This window comes from Engystomops pustulosus, chromosome 3, assembly GCF_040894005.1.
Source record: "Engystomops pustulosus chromosome 3, aEngPut4.maternal, whole genome shotgun sequence".
Classification (NCBI taxonomy): domain Eukaryota; kingdom Metazoa; phylum Chordata; class Amphibia; order Anura; family Leptodactylidae; genus Engystomops; species Engystomops pustulosus.
In genome coordinates, this window is record NC_092413.1 from 145,257,838 (window position 1) to 145,279,930 (window position 22,093).

The following is a 22,093-nucleotide window of genomic DNA, read 5'->3' on the forward strand; positions in this document are numbered from 1 at the left end:
TTTACTGTGTTTTTACTGCGAGTTGCATGGTTTGGGGTCACCACAGCATGGAACTGTATTGCGGGGTCACAGCATTAGAAAGGTTGAGAACCACTGCTATAAAGCTACAGCACGGAGGGGGCTCTGATAATCTTCCCCCATAGCCCTTCAGGCTCATTGGCATATTTTTCCAAAAGTTCTTTTTGGAAGGAAGGAGGCCATGGACAACAGATGTAAGATTTATTGTTTCTTGTAAATGTATATAATTTTTGTTAGAAATTGCTGTAACCCCCCCGCCCCCGCCTCCCCCCCCCCCTGTGTGTTACTGCACGCGCCCCTGTACTTTTTGAGAGAAGACACATGTAGGCAGCTCGGATAGTTAAAAATACTCCAAAAATGAACCACAAAAATTGCATATGCCCAGGGGATTGTGTGAATACCTATGGAGTGAATGAGTGTTCAGATAACAGCTGTTTTTGCTATTTAAGCCACCGTATGGTAGTCGGTGTGTATTCATGTACATATGATGTATGCAGATTTTGATTTATTTTACGATCCTTTTAATTCTGCTCTGACTGTTTGTACCCCATATCATAGGCTTGCAGTCTTATGTTTGCTGTAAGGGTCTGCACACTTCTGACCCCCGCTGAGCACTCTTCCTGGCTTGAGCTGACACTGTATATTTTCATTGTACAGTTGTGAACACAAACACAATCAGCGTCCTAATAACGTATTGCATTCTATCAGACGTTGGGTGGTTATGAGAGGGGTGTAACCTCCGCAGGAATCCAGGGGAATTAGTGAGAGTTGGGAAGTGTTGAAATGTTTCTTCAGAGGCTCACAGTGCGGTCTGTTACAGAAGTACTCCGGTATTCTTCAGGCGAGGTGTGTGAAGACTGTTTATTCAATGTCTATTAATGCAGAAATGTTAGATGGAAAATGGTGAAATGTACCAATATCCATCATACCAAGTCTGGAAACATGCATTTATTGTATGTAATACTATTAAAATTCCCAAAACCTCAATGCTGTGTTAACACATTAAGTTTGTTAATGTATTGTAAATGTAATTTACTTGTGTTAACATTAAGTATACATAATTATTAAGCAATGGGAATGATGTGAACACTCTTGAAGCACTAAATTATTCCTTTACTTGTGTGAATCATGAGTAAAGGGGGTAAAGGTAGCATTGAAAGTATATATCCATAATTACTAAATGTTTTGTACATAGCTAAAAGGCTGTATCTGTGCATCAGCTTGTTTTGGAACTATTGCTATATATGGGCTTTGGAAGGAGCGCTAGGCTTTACTGACGATGCACTAGTAACCTTTGACACTCATACCACTGCTGAACTTTTATACTGAAAAGTTTGTGAAAATGTAAAGCTTTTCTATAGGAATTTCGGATGCTCTTGTCATGTGGATGCTACAAAGCCCTTGATACCAGCATAGACAATACACAATATTGCACAAAGACTTTCTTGCCGACTGGTATAGTGTGAATAATTGCCATCAGCACCATCTAATTCAGATATTTGTATGATCGTGCCTAGAGATAGCTGTGAGTTAGTGGGCAAGAATAGTCCTAACCAAGAATAATCTAAAGAACTTTAAATAGATATGACTAGTGCTACTAAATCTTAAAACCTGCTTAGCTCTTTCTGCTCTATAACATGCTGCCTGCAGAAAGGCCTGCACATGCATTAGGACGGGGGTCGGGAACCTATGGCTCACAAGCTAGAGGTGGGTTTTTTTTATAGCTGCATCTGGCTTGTTAGCCATAGGTTCTTTTAATAAATGGCGCTGTGTGCCTCTAAGAAAAATGCAGTGCTGATCACTGGACAAAGGCAGCGATGTTATTGCTGTTTGCTTCTTTTGTGAGACAGTCATCTGGGTAATAGAGAGGAGTGAACACCGGCATTTCCTAAGCAAGAACCGCTTCAGTGGTGCGGGGATAATAGAACTTGTGGGAGGGATGAGAAGCCGACTGCAGGGAGAGCAGGTAGCTGAGTATTGGCTGCTCACCCATCCCTCCTCATAGGAAATGGCGCTTCCCAGCTATACGTGTGGGGAAAGATGGAGCATGCTCTGTCCTCTTCCCCATGTATGGAAAGCTACGGTACCACACGGGTGCGGCATGGTACCGCCGCCTGGTTGCCATAACCGCTGTGTGAATGCAGCCTAAACTTTTATGGACGTGTACAGAATTTCCTGGTACTACTATGCCTGTGCAGGCTATATTCACTTGCAGCATGGATGCACAGAGGGCCCGTCTCTGCATGTAAAATTACTTTAAAGAAACTGTATAACACAGTGGCACACATTTACTAAGAACAGTGCAAACTGCATCTAGTGCAGAGTGCCCCAGATTCGGGATTTGTGGCTCATGTATTCATGGATCTGGTGCCCTCTGCACTGGCCTGACTCGGAGCAGCTTTTAAAATTTTTTGTGCACCTTTAATATTGGGCGTCCAACAAATTTGTTGGACTTTGCATGAAAATGTGACGCACGTTCCTACTGAGCCCCAGGACCCCCCCTTCCCTTCAGTGCAGATACTTGTGTTTGGTGGACGGTAGAGACTGCGCCATAAAACAGTTGCGCCAACACAAATGTGGCTCAGGCACTTCTTAATTACCCGCACAAGCAGTTTGTACATACACAGTACAATATTACCAGTGTTTACTGACATCCAAGAGCTACAAAAAAAATAATCTACAATTTTATTTGGTGGTCGCACAGAACTCAGTGGGTAGAATAGTACAGCTTGCCGAGTTATTCTGGATGCAGGAAGCATTGCACAGATCCTTATCTTTTAGTATAGTATGTAAACATACATTATGTTGTATATGTTTCTGCTGGTTGTTGTTGTGTGAGGAAGATTTTCTACAGATATATGTATGTATTTAGTATTTTTTTTTTTTTTTTTTTTTTAAATAGAGTGTTTTCATGTGTCATTGATAGCAGAAACTGGCCATGGGTGTTGCGTTTTTAGAGAGAATTTGTTAGGACTGTCTTCACATTTAATCAAGTATCAATCTTGGGGAAAAAGTAATAAATTTGCATGTTGATACTAAAAAGACACAGAAAAGGACTGTCGCCACTCTTTGCTTGGTTTACATTCTTGCACAATGCTGCTGTGTGAAGCTGCTGGGTATTTCATTTTTCATAGTAAACAACCCTAGATGTAGCCTCTGCTGCCTGCTATGTTACATGATAACCAGAATTAGAGCAACCTCCTTCTTTCTACTCTCTGTGTATATACTTGTGGTGCAGTGTTCTTGTTAGGTTATGGGGAAACTGGTTTTCTATCACATTTTTTAATGTCAACTTTTCTGTTCAACTTAGCATCATTATCTACATTTGCTTTTTGTGTAAATCTACATAAAAAATAAGTTTTTTTTAGATTGCTAATAATTCACTTTTCCAGCCAGCATAATAATGTGATCTCAATGGGAGAGGCTTAGGAATACATGTGTGCATTAAGTTTTGATTAAAGGCTTTGTGCAGTCAGTTACAGCGGCCTTCAAGATAATCCATGTCTTTTCCTTATGTTGTGTCGCTAATAGCCACTACTTTCTGTAGAATGTTTTATTTTTCTCCAGGATTAGCAACAGCAATATTCTTTACTAGTGGATGTAAAGTTTTTTTTTTTAATTTTCCAAAAAAGTGTGGTAGAGATATCCTAGTGATTACGGACATGGCCTGGATTTAGCTTGGTTCATTTCTAGTGAATGGGGCAGAGCTGCATTGACATGTATAGGCAGTTTGTTTCACTGTAAGATCCCAGGTAAGTTAAAAAAAAAAAGGAACTTCTATATTTTACCTGTTTTTCCCTCATTTTGCAGAACACCAGAGCAATGCCCCAGTGTAGTGTCACTGCTATCTGAGAGCTACAATCCTCACGTGCGGTATGGAGCTGCCATGGCTCTTGGCATCTGCTGTTCCGGCACTGGAAACAAGGTAAAAAATATGCTCTATATTATCTTTTCACCACTCTTGTCTGTGTTGTGCTCTGACATTCATACATCAATTACAGGAAGCCATTAACCTTCTGGAACCCATGACAAATGATCCTGTGAACTATGTACGTCAAGGTGCTCTCATCTCTTCAGCCCTGATCATGATCCAACAGACTGAAGTAACTTGTCCAAAAGTGAGTGAAGGTTTTCTAGTCCTAATGCAGTTTTAGGCACAATTATACGTCAAATTGGTAAACCGGGTTTTAACATGCTACATGTATGTCAACAATTTGATTTAAAGGCTATTTCTATCGATATGTAGCCTTAAAGGTGTTTTCTGGGGAAATTTATTTATTTTTTTTTTTTTTACACAACAGCTTATACTTGGCTCAATATCCGATCAGTCAATGCCTTACACCTGCATCGACCAGCCTAGTGGGCCTAGTCTATTATAGACCTATTGACATTGAATAGGAGCAGTTGTTGGGCATCGTCTCCAGTGTCTGATCTGCTGCAATGCACAGTATCGGCAGTGAATTGAGTTATATTGAAGCTTATTGAGATGATGAAGCAGTACAAAATAACACGCAGTTGGAGGATTTCATCCCACATTAGATTAGTCCATGTTTTTTATCCTGCGACTTTAGGTCTTTTTTTTTTTTTTGCTGTTGTGCAGTATAGATTTCCCATATCAATGTATACTTAAGAAAACTGGGATTTCCAGTAATAATGCAATCTGCAGTGGGTGTAGTAGTGGTGGGAGTGGTATGTATTTCCTCACCATATTGACAGCCACAATGAATGGTAATATGGTGAGGAAATACATACCACTCCCACCACTACTACACCCACTGCAGATTTTATTATTACTGGAAATCCCAGTTTTCTGAGCAGTAATATTGCTATACTATACCATTCATTGTGGCTCACTGGCCTGTATCAGAAGTAGATAGTCGATAACGGTACAGGCACTGAACCCTTTTACTTTCCCGCTTTATAAATATTACATCAGTCTTGCCATCTAAGCCTGAACCAGTAAATTTCTTCCTAGTGAATGTCTGCGTAACTCCCCATGTTCTTCCTCGTACACAGATTGTCTCCCCACTTTGGTATGCAGCTCTCTCCAGTGTGTTCCGTCTGGGAGAACTCCACACCGAATTCAAATAAACAGTCTATAAAGGAGATAATAAAGTCTGTGTCCACAGTTGGATCCAGGCACAGAGCAGAACCTTTACAGTGACTCAAAACTTTTCCTGGAACCCCCTCAATCCCCAAATACATGAGCAACTAGCGTAAGACATAAATTGTCTCTCGTCTGCTTTGGCTTATCATAAATGTGCCGCAATCCTGTATTGATTTCTATAAAAGCCATCATTCATTGATGATTTTCCTACTATCAGCTCAAAGCTGGGATCCACCAGCAGTTCAGGGGTTAGCCCAGAAGACTTTAGACCACACTTTTTCTTGTCCCTGTTCCGGTACAAGGCATGTGCATGCCGGTGCCCATGTCCGGTATTCTGAACATTGCCCTTCCAACAGGCGCCAGCGGAGCATTAGGTCTGTAGAGCATCTGCCTCATCGTAGTCCTGCTTCCTCGAGATATGATTATATCTCAGAATATATTATCTGCCTGTCACATTTTAAATGAGGGTGGCACTATCGCCTCCGTAGACAGATAAAAAAAAAAAATAGTCGTTTATTAAAATTTGAATATTTGTTCCTCAAATCGCAGTAAATCATATTGGGTTGAAATATGTAATTTATACAAATGTAGAAATATTACCGACCCCATGCTGTTTTTCAGGTCAGTCAATTCCGTCAGTTGTATTCCAAGGTGATAAATGACAAACATGACGATGTCATGGCAAAGTTTGGCGCCATTCTGGCACAGGGAATCCTTGATGCAGGTATGCTGTAACACAGATGCAGATATTTTATCTTTGGCTAAAGTGTGATGGAATGAGCCGTCTGACCTAGAGCGGTTGATGAGCTGAACAGAGATTCTTGGTACCCAAGGGGTTATATTTGTTGGAAGAATGTCACTATATAAATTGCTTCTTTCTAGAAGTCAGCAGATAATGGTTTTCTAATGACATTAGATGACTGCACCTGGCCTCATGGCGGTAATGACCCTGCCTGCTGCCCTCTTCACCCCATGCTGACGGGAGAAGTCCTGGCTTGAGACCTTCTTTTAACCACTCAGCTGCCTCTTCCCTGGAAATGTGAAGCATTGTAATGGCCGGTTACCAAAAGGAATTTTGATGCTAATTTTTTCATTTCCATTGTGCAGGAGGACACAATGTGACCATCTCTCTGCAGTCTCGCACTGGTCATACTCACATGCCATCTGTGGTTGGAGTCCTAGTCTTCACTCAATTCTGGTTCTGGTTCCCGCTTTCACATTTTTTGTCTTTATCCTTTACCCCAACCTGTGTGATTGGACTAAATAAGGATCTTAAGGTGAGTAGCTAACACTTTGTGATCTGTTTGATGCATCTTGCTAGACATAGTAGGCACTTTCTTCCTTTATACCATGTCTTTTGGAGTCTTACAAAATGTATTTAAGATTCTTTTTAAAACAAATCTTGTACAAAGCATATTTGTTTTTGTCACAGTTTGATCCTCGATTGTGGCACATCTAGCTTGGTAAATGGGTCCAGATAAAATATTTCTAGCAGGGTTGTCTTTTTTCCAGAGATTTGAATGGGTTACAATAATTGTAGCATCACAAGTCCCCATAACTTAAAAGAAAAATGCATAATCCTCTTACAGACCTTATGATGCAGGATCACTCACCGCTCATTAGCAGCTCATAGTAATGATAGACAGGACTGTTAATGAGATTTATTAACTCTTCCCTACTCCAGAGCTCCTATTATGCTTCTCTGTTCTGCTGAACTGTTTCTAATAATTTAGAAAAAACCTAACGGGTTAAAATTGGGAACAATTTTATACTTGGACTGGTATTATAGGTGCTGACATCCACTGCATTGCCTTTAAGATGCTGAAGCCACTGAATCCTTTATTCCAACGTTCCACCTACCATCTACCACCAGGATCATGGATTGTAAACCAAGCACACTGACTACTGGTGGCAGGATCTGCCCTTCTTTAAGCTTTCTATACTCTTGTATATTAAAAAAAAAAAAAAAACTTAAAGTATGCAAATGAGCCTGTGAGGGCTTATGTGACCCTGAACATTTGCATAATTTTAAAAGCCTTTAAAAAAAAAAAAAAACACAGGACATGGGAAGCTAAAAGAAGCTCCGATCCTGTCAGAAGGGGAACACATCAGTATGTCAGTAGGCCTGGTTTACAATCCTTCATACTGGTTGTAGATTTCCATTAACTTCATATGGTCTTGCTTTTGCTGTAACCCAATTAAAAAATGGACTTCATTCTTCCAAGTTCCCTATATTTTAAGATTTAAATAATATGAATGAAGAACAAGTATAGACAAATGTGATCCCATTCTTCTCCAAAAGTGCTAGCACTACTTTAAATAAATGTCAACATATTTGTCTGCCCAGATGCAAATTTTCCTTAGTGGCCTTGCTTCTTGCCTCAGTGCAGGGTGTATCGAGCGCCTGGAATATGCTAGTGCTGTTATTGGAGCAGAGGAGTGGGGTTCAGGAGAGAAGACCAGGCTACTGACATTTGATTGCTCAGTCATCATTATGCCATTTTCCTAGTTAGACAAGATGATGTTGGTTTGCAATATTATAGGGGTTTTTTACACATTTATTAACCATATATGCCTAGTTGTGGTAACGCTTAATTTGCCTTAAGAGTCACCAGAAAGGTAGGAAAATGTGAAGTTGGGAACTGCCAAAATCCTCCAGATTTTAATTGCCGATATGTTTTATTTTTTTCTTTTAACGTTGATCCAGTTTTTTTTCTTTCTCTTTTTAGATGCCAAAAGTTCAGTATCGATCGAATTGTAAACCTTCAACATTTGCTTACCCAGCCCCTCTAGAGGTGCCCAAGGAGAAGGAAAAAGAGAAGGTGGGTATTTTTAATGCCATAAAGTGAATAGATTACAAGTCCAACTGCATTGTCTGGAGAGTATGAGAGAGTGAGCTGAGGGATCCCCAGAATTCCCAACCATAGAAGGGAATACAGCAACTTCATTTTTTTTTCATTGGCTGTAATGCTGCCATCTTGAAATTCAGATATTTCTAGTCATGAACTTATTACTTTATGTTCCTTCAGGTCTCCACTGCTGTGTTATCCATTACAGCCAAAGCAAAGAAGAAGGAAAAAGAGAAGGAGAAGAAAGAAGAAGAGAAAATGGAAGTGGTACGTTTGTTTAATATCACTCATGGGTACTTGCCTACATTATGTGTAATAACCATGATACTTTTAAATGAGGAGTATCATGGATGACTCTACATGGGTGGCATTGGTGAAACCTCGCCATAAAGTGCTGTTGTCACAGAACCTGCCACTAACCCCTTCTTGTTTAAATTAAAAGATTTAAGAAATAATAAGTTCAAATCGCCCCTATCTAAACAAACATAATCATAAACTTGTTGGGTATCGCTCCTGATCTTTTAATATCTAAAAATAATCCCATGTGTGTTCCATACAAATTTGAAGAAAAAAAATGGAGGTCATACAGGTCACCAAATTAGTATTGGTGAAAATGTCATCTGGCCCTGCAAAAATGACACATTACTCATCACCTTATAGCGAAGTGTGAAAAATAGAATATGGAGATATGTATAAAACATTTGCAAGAAAATGGCATAAATGTGATATTTCATAAAATGTAATTGCATTTGGAATATTTTTCCAGCTTGCTGATAATTTGCACGGAATATTAAATGGCGCCACTAGGAAGTACCAAAAAAGCCATAAATCTTTGTAAAATAATGAATAAAAGAACTGAATAAACAATCAATCTCCATGATCAAGTCAACAGAAGTCCTGCTTATATGCAGGGTGACTGCTCATCTTTTCACTTTTGTGGTAGAAAAGTGGTGTACCGAGCACATATTCTGAAATTGGTAACATGTTTCTGTATATCCCCTGGGGTCAATGAAGGATGTGGTATAGTTTATCGTGAATATACCACATGGGAATCCGATAGCTGTAAGCACATCAGGGAACTAATTAGGTATCTTTCCTGTCATGGATATGAACATATTAAGCTAGTTGCTGTGTTTTTACCACAGTACTATGTGATGCATGCCATTAGCTTTTATAGGAGTTGTCTGTGCCGTTGGCCTCATTTGTTGCCATCATAAAGGAAGTTGGAGCAACTGCTCAAATGGCTTCAGCTGTATGCTTAAATACTGTGACTCTACCAAAACAGTCTTGAAGAAATTTACATCCGCACATATAAATTGTATATTACATGTTCATTTATTTCTAGGATGAGACTGAGAAAAAGGAAGAGAAAAAAAAGGAACCAGAACCAAACTTCCAGCTCCTTGAGAACCCTGCTCGGGTAATGCCAGCTCAACTCAAAGTACTCACCATGCCAGAGGGCTCCAGATACCAACCCTTTAAACCAGTGAGTACAGTTTAAATGTCCAGCTTTGTGGGCAATGTGCTAAAGTTATATTGAAGAACACACAAAAGAACATGAGGAGTTATGGGAATGTCTGCAGCTGCCATCAGAGAGAGCTGACTGCAGACAGATTTCCACAGCTCCACTTTTCTTACAGATTTACTACTGCAGTAAAGATTCTGCTGGCTTGTGCCTGATTACAACTGGTGATTCTGGAGCAGAGTGGTTGACAAAAAAAGTGTATATAATGTGTGTGTGTATAATATATATGTATATATGTATGTAGATGTATATGTATGTATATGTGTGTGTATATATATATATATATATATATATATATATATCTCTTTTTAATTCTTGTCCATCTTATGGATCACATTTATTAATATGGTTCTTCTAGAGAAATGTCTGTCTGCTTAAATTTTTTTTGAACAACCACATAATTCAGCTCCCAGACAAGTGCTACTTCTGGTTGTCAACTGCACATCAGTTTTGGGCTCCTTGCACACAAACATAATGGGGAACGATATCCACCATTTACAGCCAGATATCGGACCCTATTGATATCCTTATGGCCACTGGTCACAGTGCCGTAAGCACCCCTACTCACCGTGCCATGAGCGTGCATGGAAGAATACAGTACATGTCCTATAATTCACCGTACTACTGCCCCGGCTGCTCGCTTCTCTATGGAGAAGGGAGGGGTGAGCAGCGCTGCATGCTCACCCGGCCAAACCTACATTTGTGTGCATGTAGCCTTATACACTAAATTACATTAAACAGCCCAAGATGTATCAGCTTTCTTTTATAATGTTCATTTTTTGTGTATGACCATTGGTTGTCTCCTGTGCTTTGAGTCTGTGTGTACAGTTATTATTTATTTCTCCACAGCTATCAATTGGTGGCATCATAATCCTCAGAGATACTAGTGAAGAAGAAGAGCAGTTGGTGGAACCTGTTGCTGCACATGGTCCAAAAATTGAGGAGGAAGAGCAAGAGCCAGAACCCCCAGAGCCATTTGAATATATTGATGACTAAAAGTGCAGGTACAAAGATTTCTGCTGCATATAATATCTGTCCAATGCAGCTACATTTGGTCAGAGGCATGCTGTAATAATATAATGTACAATATATGACATACAGTCCGTAGATATAACAAGCATGGTATATCCAAGAAAAGATTAAATGATTGGCACTCACCGCTTTTCATTATCTTCGAAATTGAGGTTTATGTATATGCTCCATTCATCTTCTGTGTTATAGGACATCCTTGGTAATGGGAATGTGTCATCAAAAAAATAAAATGAGTTGAGTTTTCCAATGAACCTTTTACCCACATGATAGGGGAGAAGTGTGTGAGGACTGGTACTCCCACCACTAGGTCTATATCTGTTCACAAGAGCAGGAATAGCTAAGTCACCTGTGTATTGATTGGCAAAGCTGTGAATTAGGTTTTTATTGGAAATCTTACAGTAGTTTTTTCATGTTAATGCCATGATAGTAAATATTGTGTGATAGTAATGGACTGCCAGTGATCTCTTATGAATTTGTGTCCTGGTCTTTAATTACCGTAAAAATGCTTATAGGGTTTGTCCACTTTAAGCACATTACAGCAAACAATTACAATTATTTAGTGTAACAAAGTTTTTTAAAATTTTTTTAATTTTTACTTTCTGTATGAATTCTTCATGGATTTCCAGATCTCTGCATGCTGTCTTCTTGTTGTCATGCAACATGAAGCTTCATTGTTTACTTCCTGTAGATAAACATTGGTCCATGGTCATCTGATGTCACACAGATGCATGGCTTATTATCATAACTCATTTGTTTATAGCCGTGCACCTGTGTGACATCACATGACATGAACTGGTGTTTATCTACAGGAAGTTAACAATGACAGCAAGCAGAGATCTAGAAAATTATGAAGAATTGATACAAAAAGTTTATTGGAAAATGTTATAAGTTATTATTATTATACAAACAATATATACAATTTGCTGGAATGTGCTTAAAGTGTACAACCCCTTTAATGGAGCCGAGTAGAGGGCAGACAATGGATTTATAATGGTTGATAAAGTATTTTGGAGTCCCTATATTACTAAACTATTAACACTGTATATATTTTGTTTTGTAGGTTTGCTTTAATTTAATGTCAGATGTCGGGATGAATGCCGCACGCAGCAGAATCACCTTGGCTGTCTGTTATTTCTCTGCACCTCATTCCTATTCCATGAAGTGCACAAGCCCAAATTATGTGTTACTGACCAGTGGTCTCTTTTCAAATAAAATCTAGAAAACGTCAACCCTTGTTTTGTGCTAACTGTTTAACATGCAAAACAAATGTATCCTTATTTAGGACGCGCTCACATGTTGCATTGGAAACACTTTACTACAGCTGAGGAGAGGTGATTTGCCGAATTACATTACTGTTAACATTTGTATTTACAAAACGTGATGTAAACAGGATGTTAACGTATGTAGGTGAGGGACCGATTCTCAGTACTCAAACCCCTGGGACTTGGAAAATCTAAAGACGCAGGTATTCTTTAATAAACAGTAAGTTATCTTTACAACTACACACAAGCACCTATGTGGACATTGATGTTTATCAGTTGAACCGCCAATAGCAACCAACAAACAGAAGATGGCTGCTGGAGTTGGGAGCCCTTCCTACTAATCCCACATGAAACATTTCCAGTAATGGTGGAGAAAGGATAAGGCATGTTTACTTTTGTGGAAAGAAAACAGTGCTGCTCGTGTCTGGCAATGGTTTTCAGCCATTCAGTATGCTTGAAATACAGTGTGTATGGGGAATCGGCCAAACAAGAATGCAGGTTTCAGCCAGAAAGGTGGTAATAAATATATAGCGGCAACATATTTTGCAGCGTTTTTAAGATCATTGTTTTATCTGACCATGTTATTGCTTTAAAATATCTTATTAGTACAATGAAGGCCCAGTTCGCAAGATGATGAAGAGCTGCAATGGTCCAATCATTCTTTAAAAGGGATAAAATAATTAACAAGTCACCAGCCCCTATCTACATTTACTGAATCAAGGGTGCATCGGTTTGCAAAGTAACCTGTTAAACAGTATTGAATAGTGACTGATTATATAGATGGGAGGGGCAAAAAAGCTTGAAAGTTACATGCGGTTCCTAACTTTGTTAGTGCATGTTTGAAACTTTGGTGGTTGGATATTAGTCTGAAAGTACAGGGTAGGGCATTCCAGAGAATAGGTGAAGCTCAGAAGTAGTCCTGGAGACAAGTGGGAGGTTGGAAATAAAGATAATCTTTAGATCACTGGAAGAGCATGGGTTAGGCGACAAAGATGATGGAATATCGATAGAGAGGTGCAACACTGTACGCAATTCATTTGAACTGAATTATGAAGGTAACTGGTCGCCAGTGCAGTGATGGAACAGAGTGGAGGCATCTGTGTAGCATCTGGATTTAAAGGGGTATTCCAGGAATCAGCATAATTCATATATAAATGGGTACTTAAAATATAAGCTAATATGTAATTAGTTATTTAAAATTTTTCTCCCCTTAGCAGAAAATGCTGATGACATAGACTGTAATGAAGAATTAAAATGCTACTGGCCCTTTAATCAGTCCGTTAATGTCCTCTGCGCGGTCTGTTACAGGACAGAAGATGGCTGCTGGTCACATGTCCACATCACATGTCCTGTACCTGCCTGGGCAGGTCATGTGATCACCACTACGTTTGGCTGTAGTCGGTTGGTTGCAGTGCATCCAGTATGGCCAGTGTTGTGGTGATGGCAGTTACACATCATTATTATGGTAACAGAGCAAGAAAACCTGTTACATCATCACTGGGAGCACAGCATAAAAGGGAGGAGGAGTTACTGAGAACTAAAGGATCATGGAACTTGTAGTTTCCAGTGGCGGCCATCTTAGTGATAACTCCACCTACTTTAGAGAGGCCATAAATTTTGTAAATCATAAAATCAAACTATGTAAGCTCCATTTTGTGACTAATGACATTAAGTATTGTTGTATTCATTTATTTATATCATCATGGGTTTTTGTCAGGCGTTCATATTCCCGGAATACCCCTTTAAAGATAAGTTTCCTTCTGTGTTCTGTGGCTACCGTGCATAGATAAGGTCAGATTCTAGAAATGTACATGCAGGAGTGTGCAAGTAATTGTATATAGGGTGCAAATGAGAGGCAAGAGTCGAGAACCACCCCAAGACGTCGGGCCTGGATTTATTGGTTAGCAGGCAGTGGAAAGACCAGAACTTCATAATAAAGTTGTCTCAGGGAGTGATAGAACGTGATTTTGGAGACACCAGAGACTAGTGTTGTGCATTACGGGAGAGGTGGTGGTATGTGGTAAGTATATAGCTGGGTATCGTTGGCAGGAAGATGGTACTGAAAACCAAATGGTTTGTCCAATGGAGGCAGGGGAGAAAAGAGAAGAGGACCCTAGGACAGAGGCCTGATCAGCGGCGTAACTAGGAGAGGCTGGGCCTCATAGCAGATTTCTGCACACATACATAGAGTATACTGTGAGACACTGAAGGGGTTAACTGTGGATGGGCGGTATGTTTCCCCTAGGTTTTGCTATTATGCAAGGCCTTAGTGCTGAGGTTGTGTTGTCCAGCACCTTGGACACAGGTGGTGGGAGCAGCCTAATCAGTATGCATAAAGTGGCTGAGCAGAGCTGATAGTGTTGTCTCTCAGAAAAGGAGGCTGGAGAGCACACCTCTGTGCCTGGAGCAGCAAAGTGTTTTTTTGTTAGTGGTGAGTTAGAGAATCACTGTATAGTTAGCACCCTGACGGGTAGGATATTATTTGTTTTGATGCCTGAATGTGAAGGCTGTTTTATTTTGTTCCTATTGCAATAAACGCAGGCTAAACATGTTTTGGACTGTACCTTGGTGTCACTGTCTTGAACTGCATCACAGCACCCCGCTACCACGGTCTCTACTGGACCAAATCTCCCACATATGGTGCTTCGGATTGCGGGCAGTTCAAAAGACACACACCTGAAAGGCTCGCTACATCCTGCAACATTGCAGGGCCTGGGTGAAAGCAGCAGGCAAATTGCAGGATAAAGCCAAGATGGAGGACTTTATTAAATACCTGCAAGAAGAGTCCCAGGCTAATCGGCAGCAGCAGCAAACCATGCTCCAGCAGCAGCAGGAAGAGTCCCAGGCTAATCGACAGCTGCAGCAAGCCATGCTCCAGCAGCAGGAGGAGAGGTCCCGTCAGCAGCAAGCCATATTCCAGCAGCAGGAGGAGAGATCCCGTCAGCAGCAAGCCATGTTCCAGCAGCAGGAGGAGACGTCCCGCCAGCAGCAAGCCATGTTCCAGCAGCAGGAGGAGAGGTCCGGAGCCATGTTCCAGCTGATGATGGAAAAGTTTTCTGGCATTATGGCAGCACCACAAGCAACAACTACTGAGGGGTCCCATACTGGTTTGCAAGGGTACCCGGTTGTCCAGCGTTCCGCACGGGCTGCAGTACAAAAGGCTTTACAAAAAATGACCGCGACCGACGACGTGGAGGCGTATCTCACTGTGTTCGAGCGAGTAGCTGAGCGAGAGGAGTTACCAGCTGAGCAGTGGGCAGATGTCCTGGCACCGTTCCTGACAGGCGAGTCGCAGAAGGCTTACTACGACCTGAGTGAAACAGAGGCCCGTGAGTACCCCCAGCTAAAGGCGGAGATTCTGGCTCGTCTTGGGGTCACCATTCAAGTTCGTTCCAGCCGGGTCCACCAGTGGGCATACTCAGAAAAACTACCCCCACGCTCCCAAATGCATGACCTGATCCATCTTGTCCAGAAGTGGCTACAACCAGAGGACTGCACCCCAGCACAGATGGTAGAGAGAGTGGTTCTTGACAAGTTCATCCGTTCTCTGCCCTCTCGGCTCCAGCGATGGGTTGGACAGGCCGTTCCCACAAATGCTGAGGAACTTGTGTCCCTAGTAGAGAGATATCGGGCTACGGAGGATCTTCTACTTCCCTCTCCCACACGAAGCAGTGCCAGTGACAAGGTCACCAAACCATCTGGTAAGACTGCTACTGCAGAAATGGGGAGACAGGTCAGGTTGGGAGGGGGTTCATTGGGGGGCTCGGATACCCAGAAACCCAACGAGGCTCGTGACAGATGTCATAGCCGTATCCAGTGCTGGCGATGCCATGAAATGGGCCATATTGCTGCCAACTGTCCCCTGTCAGTGGAGCCAATGGACTGCAACCAGACCCGGCGAATGTCCCTGTTTGCCCGGCCAGTTCTGGCAGCCGAGTCGGTCACTGATGCAGAACCCCAAGTGTGTATGGTCACAATCGGTGGTCACACGGTGGAAGCCCTGCTAGACTCAGGGAGTCAGGTCACACTGGTGCGGGGAACTTTGGTTGATCCTGGACTGTACAGTGGGCGTAAAGTGGGAGTGTTATGTATACATGGGGACACTCGCGAATATCCCACTGCCGTCATCAACCTACATACACCTTGTGGTGCTATCACCCATGAAGTGGGGGTGGTGGGGACCCTGTTTCATGAGGCTATTATCGGCAGAGACTTACCGGTGTTTTGGGACCTCTGGAGACGAAGACCCACCTCAGGTACTGTTGCAGATAATGGACATCACGTGTGTCCGGCCTTGGCCCCTGAACCCTTTGAGGCCAATGTACCCACACCAGCAGTAGGGGTGACCCCATGTGATGAATTCTCTCCCCTAGAGGTCCTAGCTGGTGAGGTCGAGGGCCACGAGGAGGTGGCCGACATGCCGGACCTTGAGATTTCCCGTGAAAGTTTTGGGGCTGCACAGCTACAGGACCCTACCTTGTTTAAAGCACGGGAGAATGTTAAGGTGATAAATGGGGTACTCCAAATACCAGGGGCTGACAAAATGTACCCCCGAATGGTGATTGTTGGGGAACTGTTGTACAGGGTCGACCAGATACGGGGTGAGGAGGTTGAGCAACTTGTAGTACCCCAATCTCACCGTAGGCTGGTGCTAGATTTGGCCCACAAACATGTGCTGGGAGGGCACTTAGGTGCTGAGAAGACCCGAGAGAGGATCCTGCAGAGATTTTTCTGGCCCGGGGTGTGGGAGGAGGTAAACCGGTATTGTAGCTCCTGCCCTGAGTGTCAACTTACTGCCCCGGTGTCCCACTTCAGGAGTCCTTTGGTCCCGCTACCAATCATAGAGGTGCCATTTGAACGGATTGCAATGGATCTGGTTGGCCCCATAGTCAAATCCTCAAGGGGGCACCAATACATCTTGGTTATCCTGGACTACGCTACGCGGTATCCCGAGGCGATTCCATTAAGGAACACCTCCTCCAAAAATATTGCTAGGGAGCTGTTCCAGGTATTCTCACTCACAGGCCTCCCCAAGGAAATCTTGACTGACCAGGGTACCCCATTCATGTCTAGGGTGATGAAGAAGATGTGTAAGTTACTGCAGGTTAAACAGCTCCGCACCTCTGTGTATCATCCTCAGACAGATGGCCTGGTTGAGAGGTTTAACAAGACCTTGAAAGGGATGCTAAAGCGGGTGGTCAGCAAAGATGGGAAGGACTGGGATTGTTTGTTGCCCTATTTGATGTTTGCCATACGTGAAGTTCCCCAGTCCTCCACGGCTTTCTCACCCTTTGAGCTGTTATATGGCCGTTCCCCACGTGGGCTTTTGGATGTAGCCAAGGAGACCTGGGAACAGGAGAGGACCCCCCACCGTAGTGTGATAGAACACGTCTCCCTTATGCAGGACCGCATAGCGGCGGTAATGCCCCTTGTAAAGGAGCACATGACAATGGCACAAGAGGCCCAGTCTAGGGTCTACAATAGGTCAGCCAGACTCAGGACCTTTAACCCAGGCGACAGAGTGCTAGTTCTGGTGCCCACCGTTGAGAGCAAGTTCTTGGCAAAATGGCAAGGACCATATGAGGTCATGCAGAAAGTGGGGGAGGTTAGGTTCTTCTCCACCCTTGACCTGACGAAAGGGTATTGGCAGGTACCCCTTACTGACAGGGCCAAAGAGAAGACCGCTTTTGTTACCCCTGATGGGCTTTTTCAGTACGTGGTACTCCCCTTTGGGCTACATGGGGCTCCCGCCACATTCCAGAGGTTAATGGATCTCGTGCTAAAACCTCACCGGAGATATGCCTCGGCCTATCTGGATGACATCATAGTTTATAGTAACGATTGGGAGAGTCACCTGGCCAAGGTGCAAGCAGTGGTAGACTCCCTGAGGGCAGCAGGGTTAACAGCGAACCCCCAAAAATGTGCACTGGGTCTGGAAGAGGCCCGTTACCTGGGGTACCGTATTGGGCGAGGTGTCATCAAACCCCAAGTAAATAAAGTAGAGGCGATCCAGCAGTGGCCACGACCTATGAGCAAGAAGCAAGTGAGGGCTTTCCTAGGCATAGTGGGCTATTATCGCCGATTTATCCCCGATTTTGCTACCATAGCGGCACCCCTGACTGACCTGACCAAGGGTAGCAGGGCGGTGATGGTAAAGTGGAGTGAAGAGGCTGAGGGGGCGTTTCAGCGACTTAAGACTGTTTTGTGCGAGGGACCGGTACTGATCACCCCTAACTTCACCAAGACCTTTATTGTGCAGACTGACGCTTCTGACGTGGGCTTAGGGGCTGTCCTGTCCCAAGTAGTAGAGGGTGAGGAACATCCCGTGACATTCCTGAGCCGCAAGCTCACACCTCCGGAGAAGAACTATAGCATAGTTGAGAGGGAGTGCTTGGCGATAAAATGGGCTCTGGAATCCCTGAGGTATTACTTGGTAGGGCGACAGTTTACACTGGTGACCGATCACTCTCCCCTCACCTGGATGAGTCAGGCCAAAGAGAGGAACGCCAGGGTCACAAGGTGGTTCCTAATGTTGCAGAATTTCAAATTCACGGTGGAACATCGAGCAGGAAAGCTGCATGGGAATGCCGATGCCCTGTCTCGTACCCACTGTCTGATGGCCAAAAGTGTTCGCCCCACAGGGTCAAACAGAGGGGGAGGGTATGTGAGACACTGAAGGGGTTAACTGTGGATGGGCGGTATGTTTCCCCTAGGTTTTGCTATTATGCAAGGCCTTAGTGCTGAGGTTGTGTTGTCCAGCACCTTGGACACAGGTGGTGGGAGCAGCCTAATCAGTATGCATAAAGTGGCTGAGCAGAGCTGATAGTGTTGTCTCTCAGAAAAGGAGGCTGGAGAGCACACAGCCCTGACCTCTGTGCCTGGAGCAGCAAAGTGTTTTTTTGTTAGTGGTGAGTTAGAGAATCACTGTATAGTTAGCACCCTGACGGGTAGGATATTATTTGTTTTGATGCCTGAATGTGAAGGCTGTTTTATTTTGTTCCTATTGCAATAAACGCAGGCTAGACCTGTTTAGGACTGTACCTTGGTGTCACTGTCTTGAACTGCATCACAGCACCCCGCTACCACGGTCTCTACTGGGCCAAATCTCCCACAATACGCACGCCATACATTATGTACACAGACAGGGTATATATACATACAGTACATACTGCATACAGTAAATACACACATATATACAGCATATATACACATACACACATGCGCGCACACACATTGCATATAGTCACACATACAATAAATACACATATATACCATATACAGTAAATGCACACAAACAGCATATATATATCTCCATCTATGCATGTTCAGGATATGGGTCACTGGACATCATGTGACCTCAGCCAAGATAAAGAGGGACTGAAAGAGTTGGGCGGGCCAGGCTGGACTGCAACATTTAATAAATAATATATTATGGCTGTGCCATGCCTCTGGGTCCATTAACATGGTAGGTAGGCTGCTACAGCAGTTGTTACACCATTGGGCCGGAGGAACCCCCAGACCGGAAGAGGAGAGAGATCCAGAAAAGGAGACACAGTGCGGATAGATTAATGAGAAGAAAACAAAGAGAGTAAGGTGTCCTTCAGGCCAATGGTGGTCAACAGATCCAGAAAAATGAGAAAATAAGCACCTTTTGGGTTTTACATTGAGGGGAGGATCACTTGTGACTTTACAGTAGTTTTAATAGTGTGCAGAATGCAGCACCAGGTTGTAAGGAGGTGAAGAGAGATAATGGGTTGGACGAGAATAGAACAGGTGTTCCTGGAGTTTGAAGGGTCGAAAAAGAGACTGTACCCATCAGCAGCATTGATTGGTTCCAGGGATTTTTTTGGTATTTTCTCTCTCAAAAGTAATAGGGTTACAATAGGATTTTTGAAATAGGATGGAAAGACACCAGAAGAAAAAGGTTAAAAAAAAGTAAAATTAAGTGACTGGGACTATATGAAGTAGTGTGGTGTGCTGAATTAAGGAACATACAAACATCTTCCTCTAATTGGGTCATACAAAATAGTTTAGCACCACTAAGTATTGCAGATGTTTTACTGTTTCTAATGCTTTTATTAATAATGGCCCTGTGGCAGCACGGTGGCTCAGTATTTAGCACTACAGTCTTGCAGCGCTGGGGTCCTGGGTTCAAGTCCCATCCTGCTCAACATCTGCAGAGAGTTTGTATGGTCTCTCTGTTTGCGTTGGGGTCCTCCAGTTTCCTCCCACACTCCAAAACATACTGGTTGGTTATTTAGATTATGTTCCCCATGGGGACAGGGACTGATATGGAAAGCTTTGTGTAGCGCTGCAGAATCTGTACGTGCTATATTAATAGAGTCCCCTGACTCTAAATATTCTTCAGGAAATAGAGTAAAAAGGCTATTTCAAAAAGTGACTTCTAATTTTTGTTTCACTATAGCAGTAAACGTTATCTAGTTACCTAATATGGAATAAGTAATGTGACTTCTTCAGTCATGCTCGCGCTTCTGTTTACTTGTATATGCCCATGTTACTGATAGAATACAGCACTGTGTTCACCTACGTAGCTCCCCTAAATGAAGTTTATCTTTGCGAATTTTGCACAGATTCCTCATTTAGTTCTTCTTAAACTTCCAGATACAGAGGGAAAATTGTTTACGTAATGGTTTTCTGGTACATTCCTAGAGCCGGTGGTGTGAGGACAGATTTTGAACATTGCCGTTTCCTGTGTTCTGGATAGGAGAGAGTTACCAGAAAGGATACTTGAGCAAGCCTGATGCACAGGAAACTCCATGGATAAGAAGATCAAGATCAAATAAATTGAATAAACCCAATTAAGATCTAACACATTGAAATGTTGATGGTGTAAAGAACAGCTTGTACGTAATACATGCCAATAAAACACTGTCCTAAGTTCCCATGACAGGCATCCTATGCTCTCTGATCTCTAAATGTCAAGACAAACTTGACAAAAGCCAGTGAGCAATTGAACTTATGGAGCATTACAATTTGGAAAAGGGTTTAACAACAAAGCCATAAAGGAATACTACTGCTAAAAAACAAACTAATAGCTGCTGTATGTGGATGAATAGTGTCAATTCTCAAAAGTCTACATTTGGGCAATTATTGGTAACAAATGTTTTAGTTCCCAATAATTGACATAGTGTGAATGTACTAAGTGGCACATTTCTTATATTAGAAGCACCATTGGATATCACTATATGACAAGTGCTTGATAGCGGTTTTCATACTAAAGTAGAAATGTAAAGAAACATATACAATGGGGTGAATGTAAAATAGGGGTCGTGCGTAGATGCTCCTGACATTTCTATAATCTGCTTCCATCGCTGATGTCTAATCATCCTGAAAGGCAAATGCTAAGCAGAATGGAGCACTGCTATCCGGTATGCAGGGCTGAAGCAGATGTGCTGGACTAGTGTAGAGTCTCATTAAAAGGGGATTTCATATCGCCACATTAAATGAAGACTGTGACTGCTGAGGGTTATTACTTTTCCAGGAAATAAAAAGTTGGCTTGGGGGTACAAAACTGAATATTTATCTAGTATGAGGCCTGGGCATGGATGCTACCCCCCTTTTCCATTCAAAGTTTGATCAAAAATATTCTGTGAAACCTTTAGGAATCACCAAACACTGGGTTTCCTCCTTTCTGATGATTTACCATTCTGATTGATATACCTTCTTCCTGGAGAATGTGGTGCCCGTTTAAGAGGGTTTTTAAAAAAAAAAAAAAAAATCATCCATCACTGTTGTCTTCCTCGGTACGTAGAAACAGTAGTGACCGCACACCATGTATGGGTGGTGCTCAATGTAGGATTCTCAGTCCATCCATAATCCACATAGAGAACATGGCACACACCAAACTGGTTTTCTTTAATTTTTTTATTTTTAGCGTTTTCAACGTATAATTCACACAGTGGAGCCTTCACCGTAGAAATTGAACAAAAGTTATATAATTCTATACAGATCAGAGGTAATATACGAGGTTTCGGTCATCACGACCTTTGTCAAGCATGATCTGGCAATGTCTGCAGTAGTAGGTAGGAGAGTGGTGAGGCTGTCTTCCTCGGTGTCCAGACCTTTTGGAGTTCCCCAGCTCACTAGTGTGCCCTCTGATGGATTTCTTCCTTTTATCCCCTTAACCCCATAGCGCAATAAGAAGTACCCTTATGTCTTGTTGTGCATGGGGGAGTATGAAGAAGGCTTCACGGGGTGAGCCCTCTTCATATTCACCGGGCGAAGGCTTGCCATGAGCCGAAGCACTCGTCGGGGACGCAGTCATCACCGGACATTGGGA

The 22,093-nt window shown here is 42.6% G+C and overlaps 1 protein-coding gene across 1 annotated transcript in view; it reads left to right on the forward strand.

The window, feature by feature from the left end:
- The window catches only part of PSMD1 (proteasome 26S subunit, non-ATPase 1), a 45,247-nt gene extending 33,487 nt beyond the window's left edge, over positions 1–11,760 (forward strand). The window contains exons 17-25 of the mRNA XM_072142444.1: positions 3,829–3,943; positions 4,020–4,136; positions 5,747–5,849; positions 6,233–6,402; positions 7,855–7,947; positions 8,155–8,241; positions 9,320–9,460; positions 10,349–10,503; positions 11,592–11,760. Of these exons, the coding sequence (XP_071998545.1) occupies positions 3,829–3,943; positions 4,020–4,136; positions 5,747–5,849; positions 6,233–6,402; positions 7,855–7,947; positions 8,155–8,241; positions 9,320–9,460; positions 10,349–10,495 (973 nt within the window). The 3' untranslated portion in view covers positions 10,496–10,503; positions 11,592–11,760. The remainder of the gene's footprint in view (positions 1–3,828; positions 3,944–4,019; positions 4,137–5,746; positions 5,850–6,232; positions 6,403–7,854; positions 7,948–8,154; positions 8,242–9,319; positions 9,461–10,348; positions 10,504–11,591) is intronic.
- Positions 11,761–22,093: the final 10,333 nt, after the last annotated feature.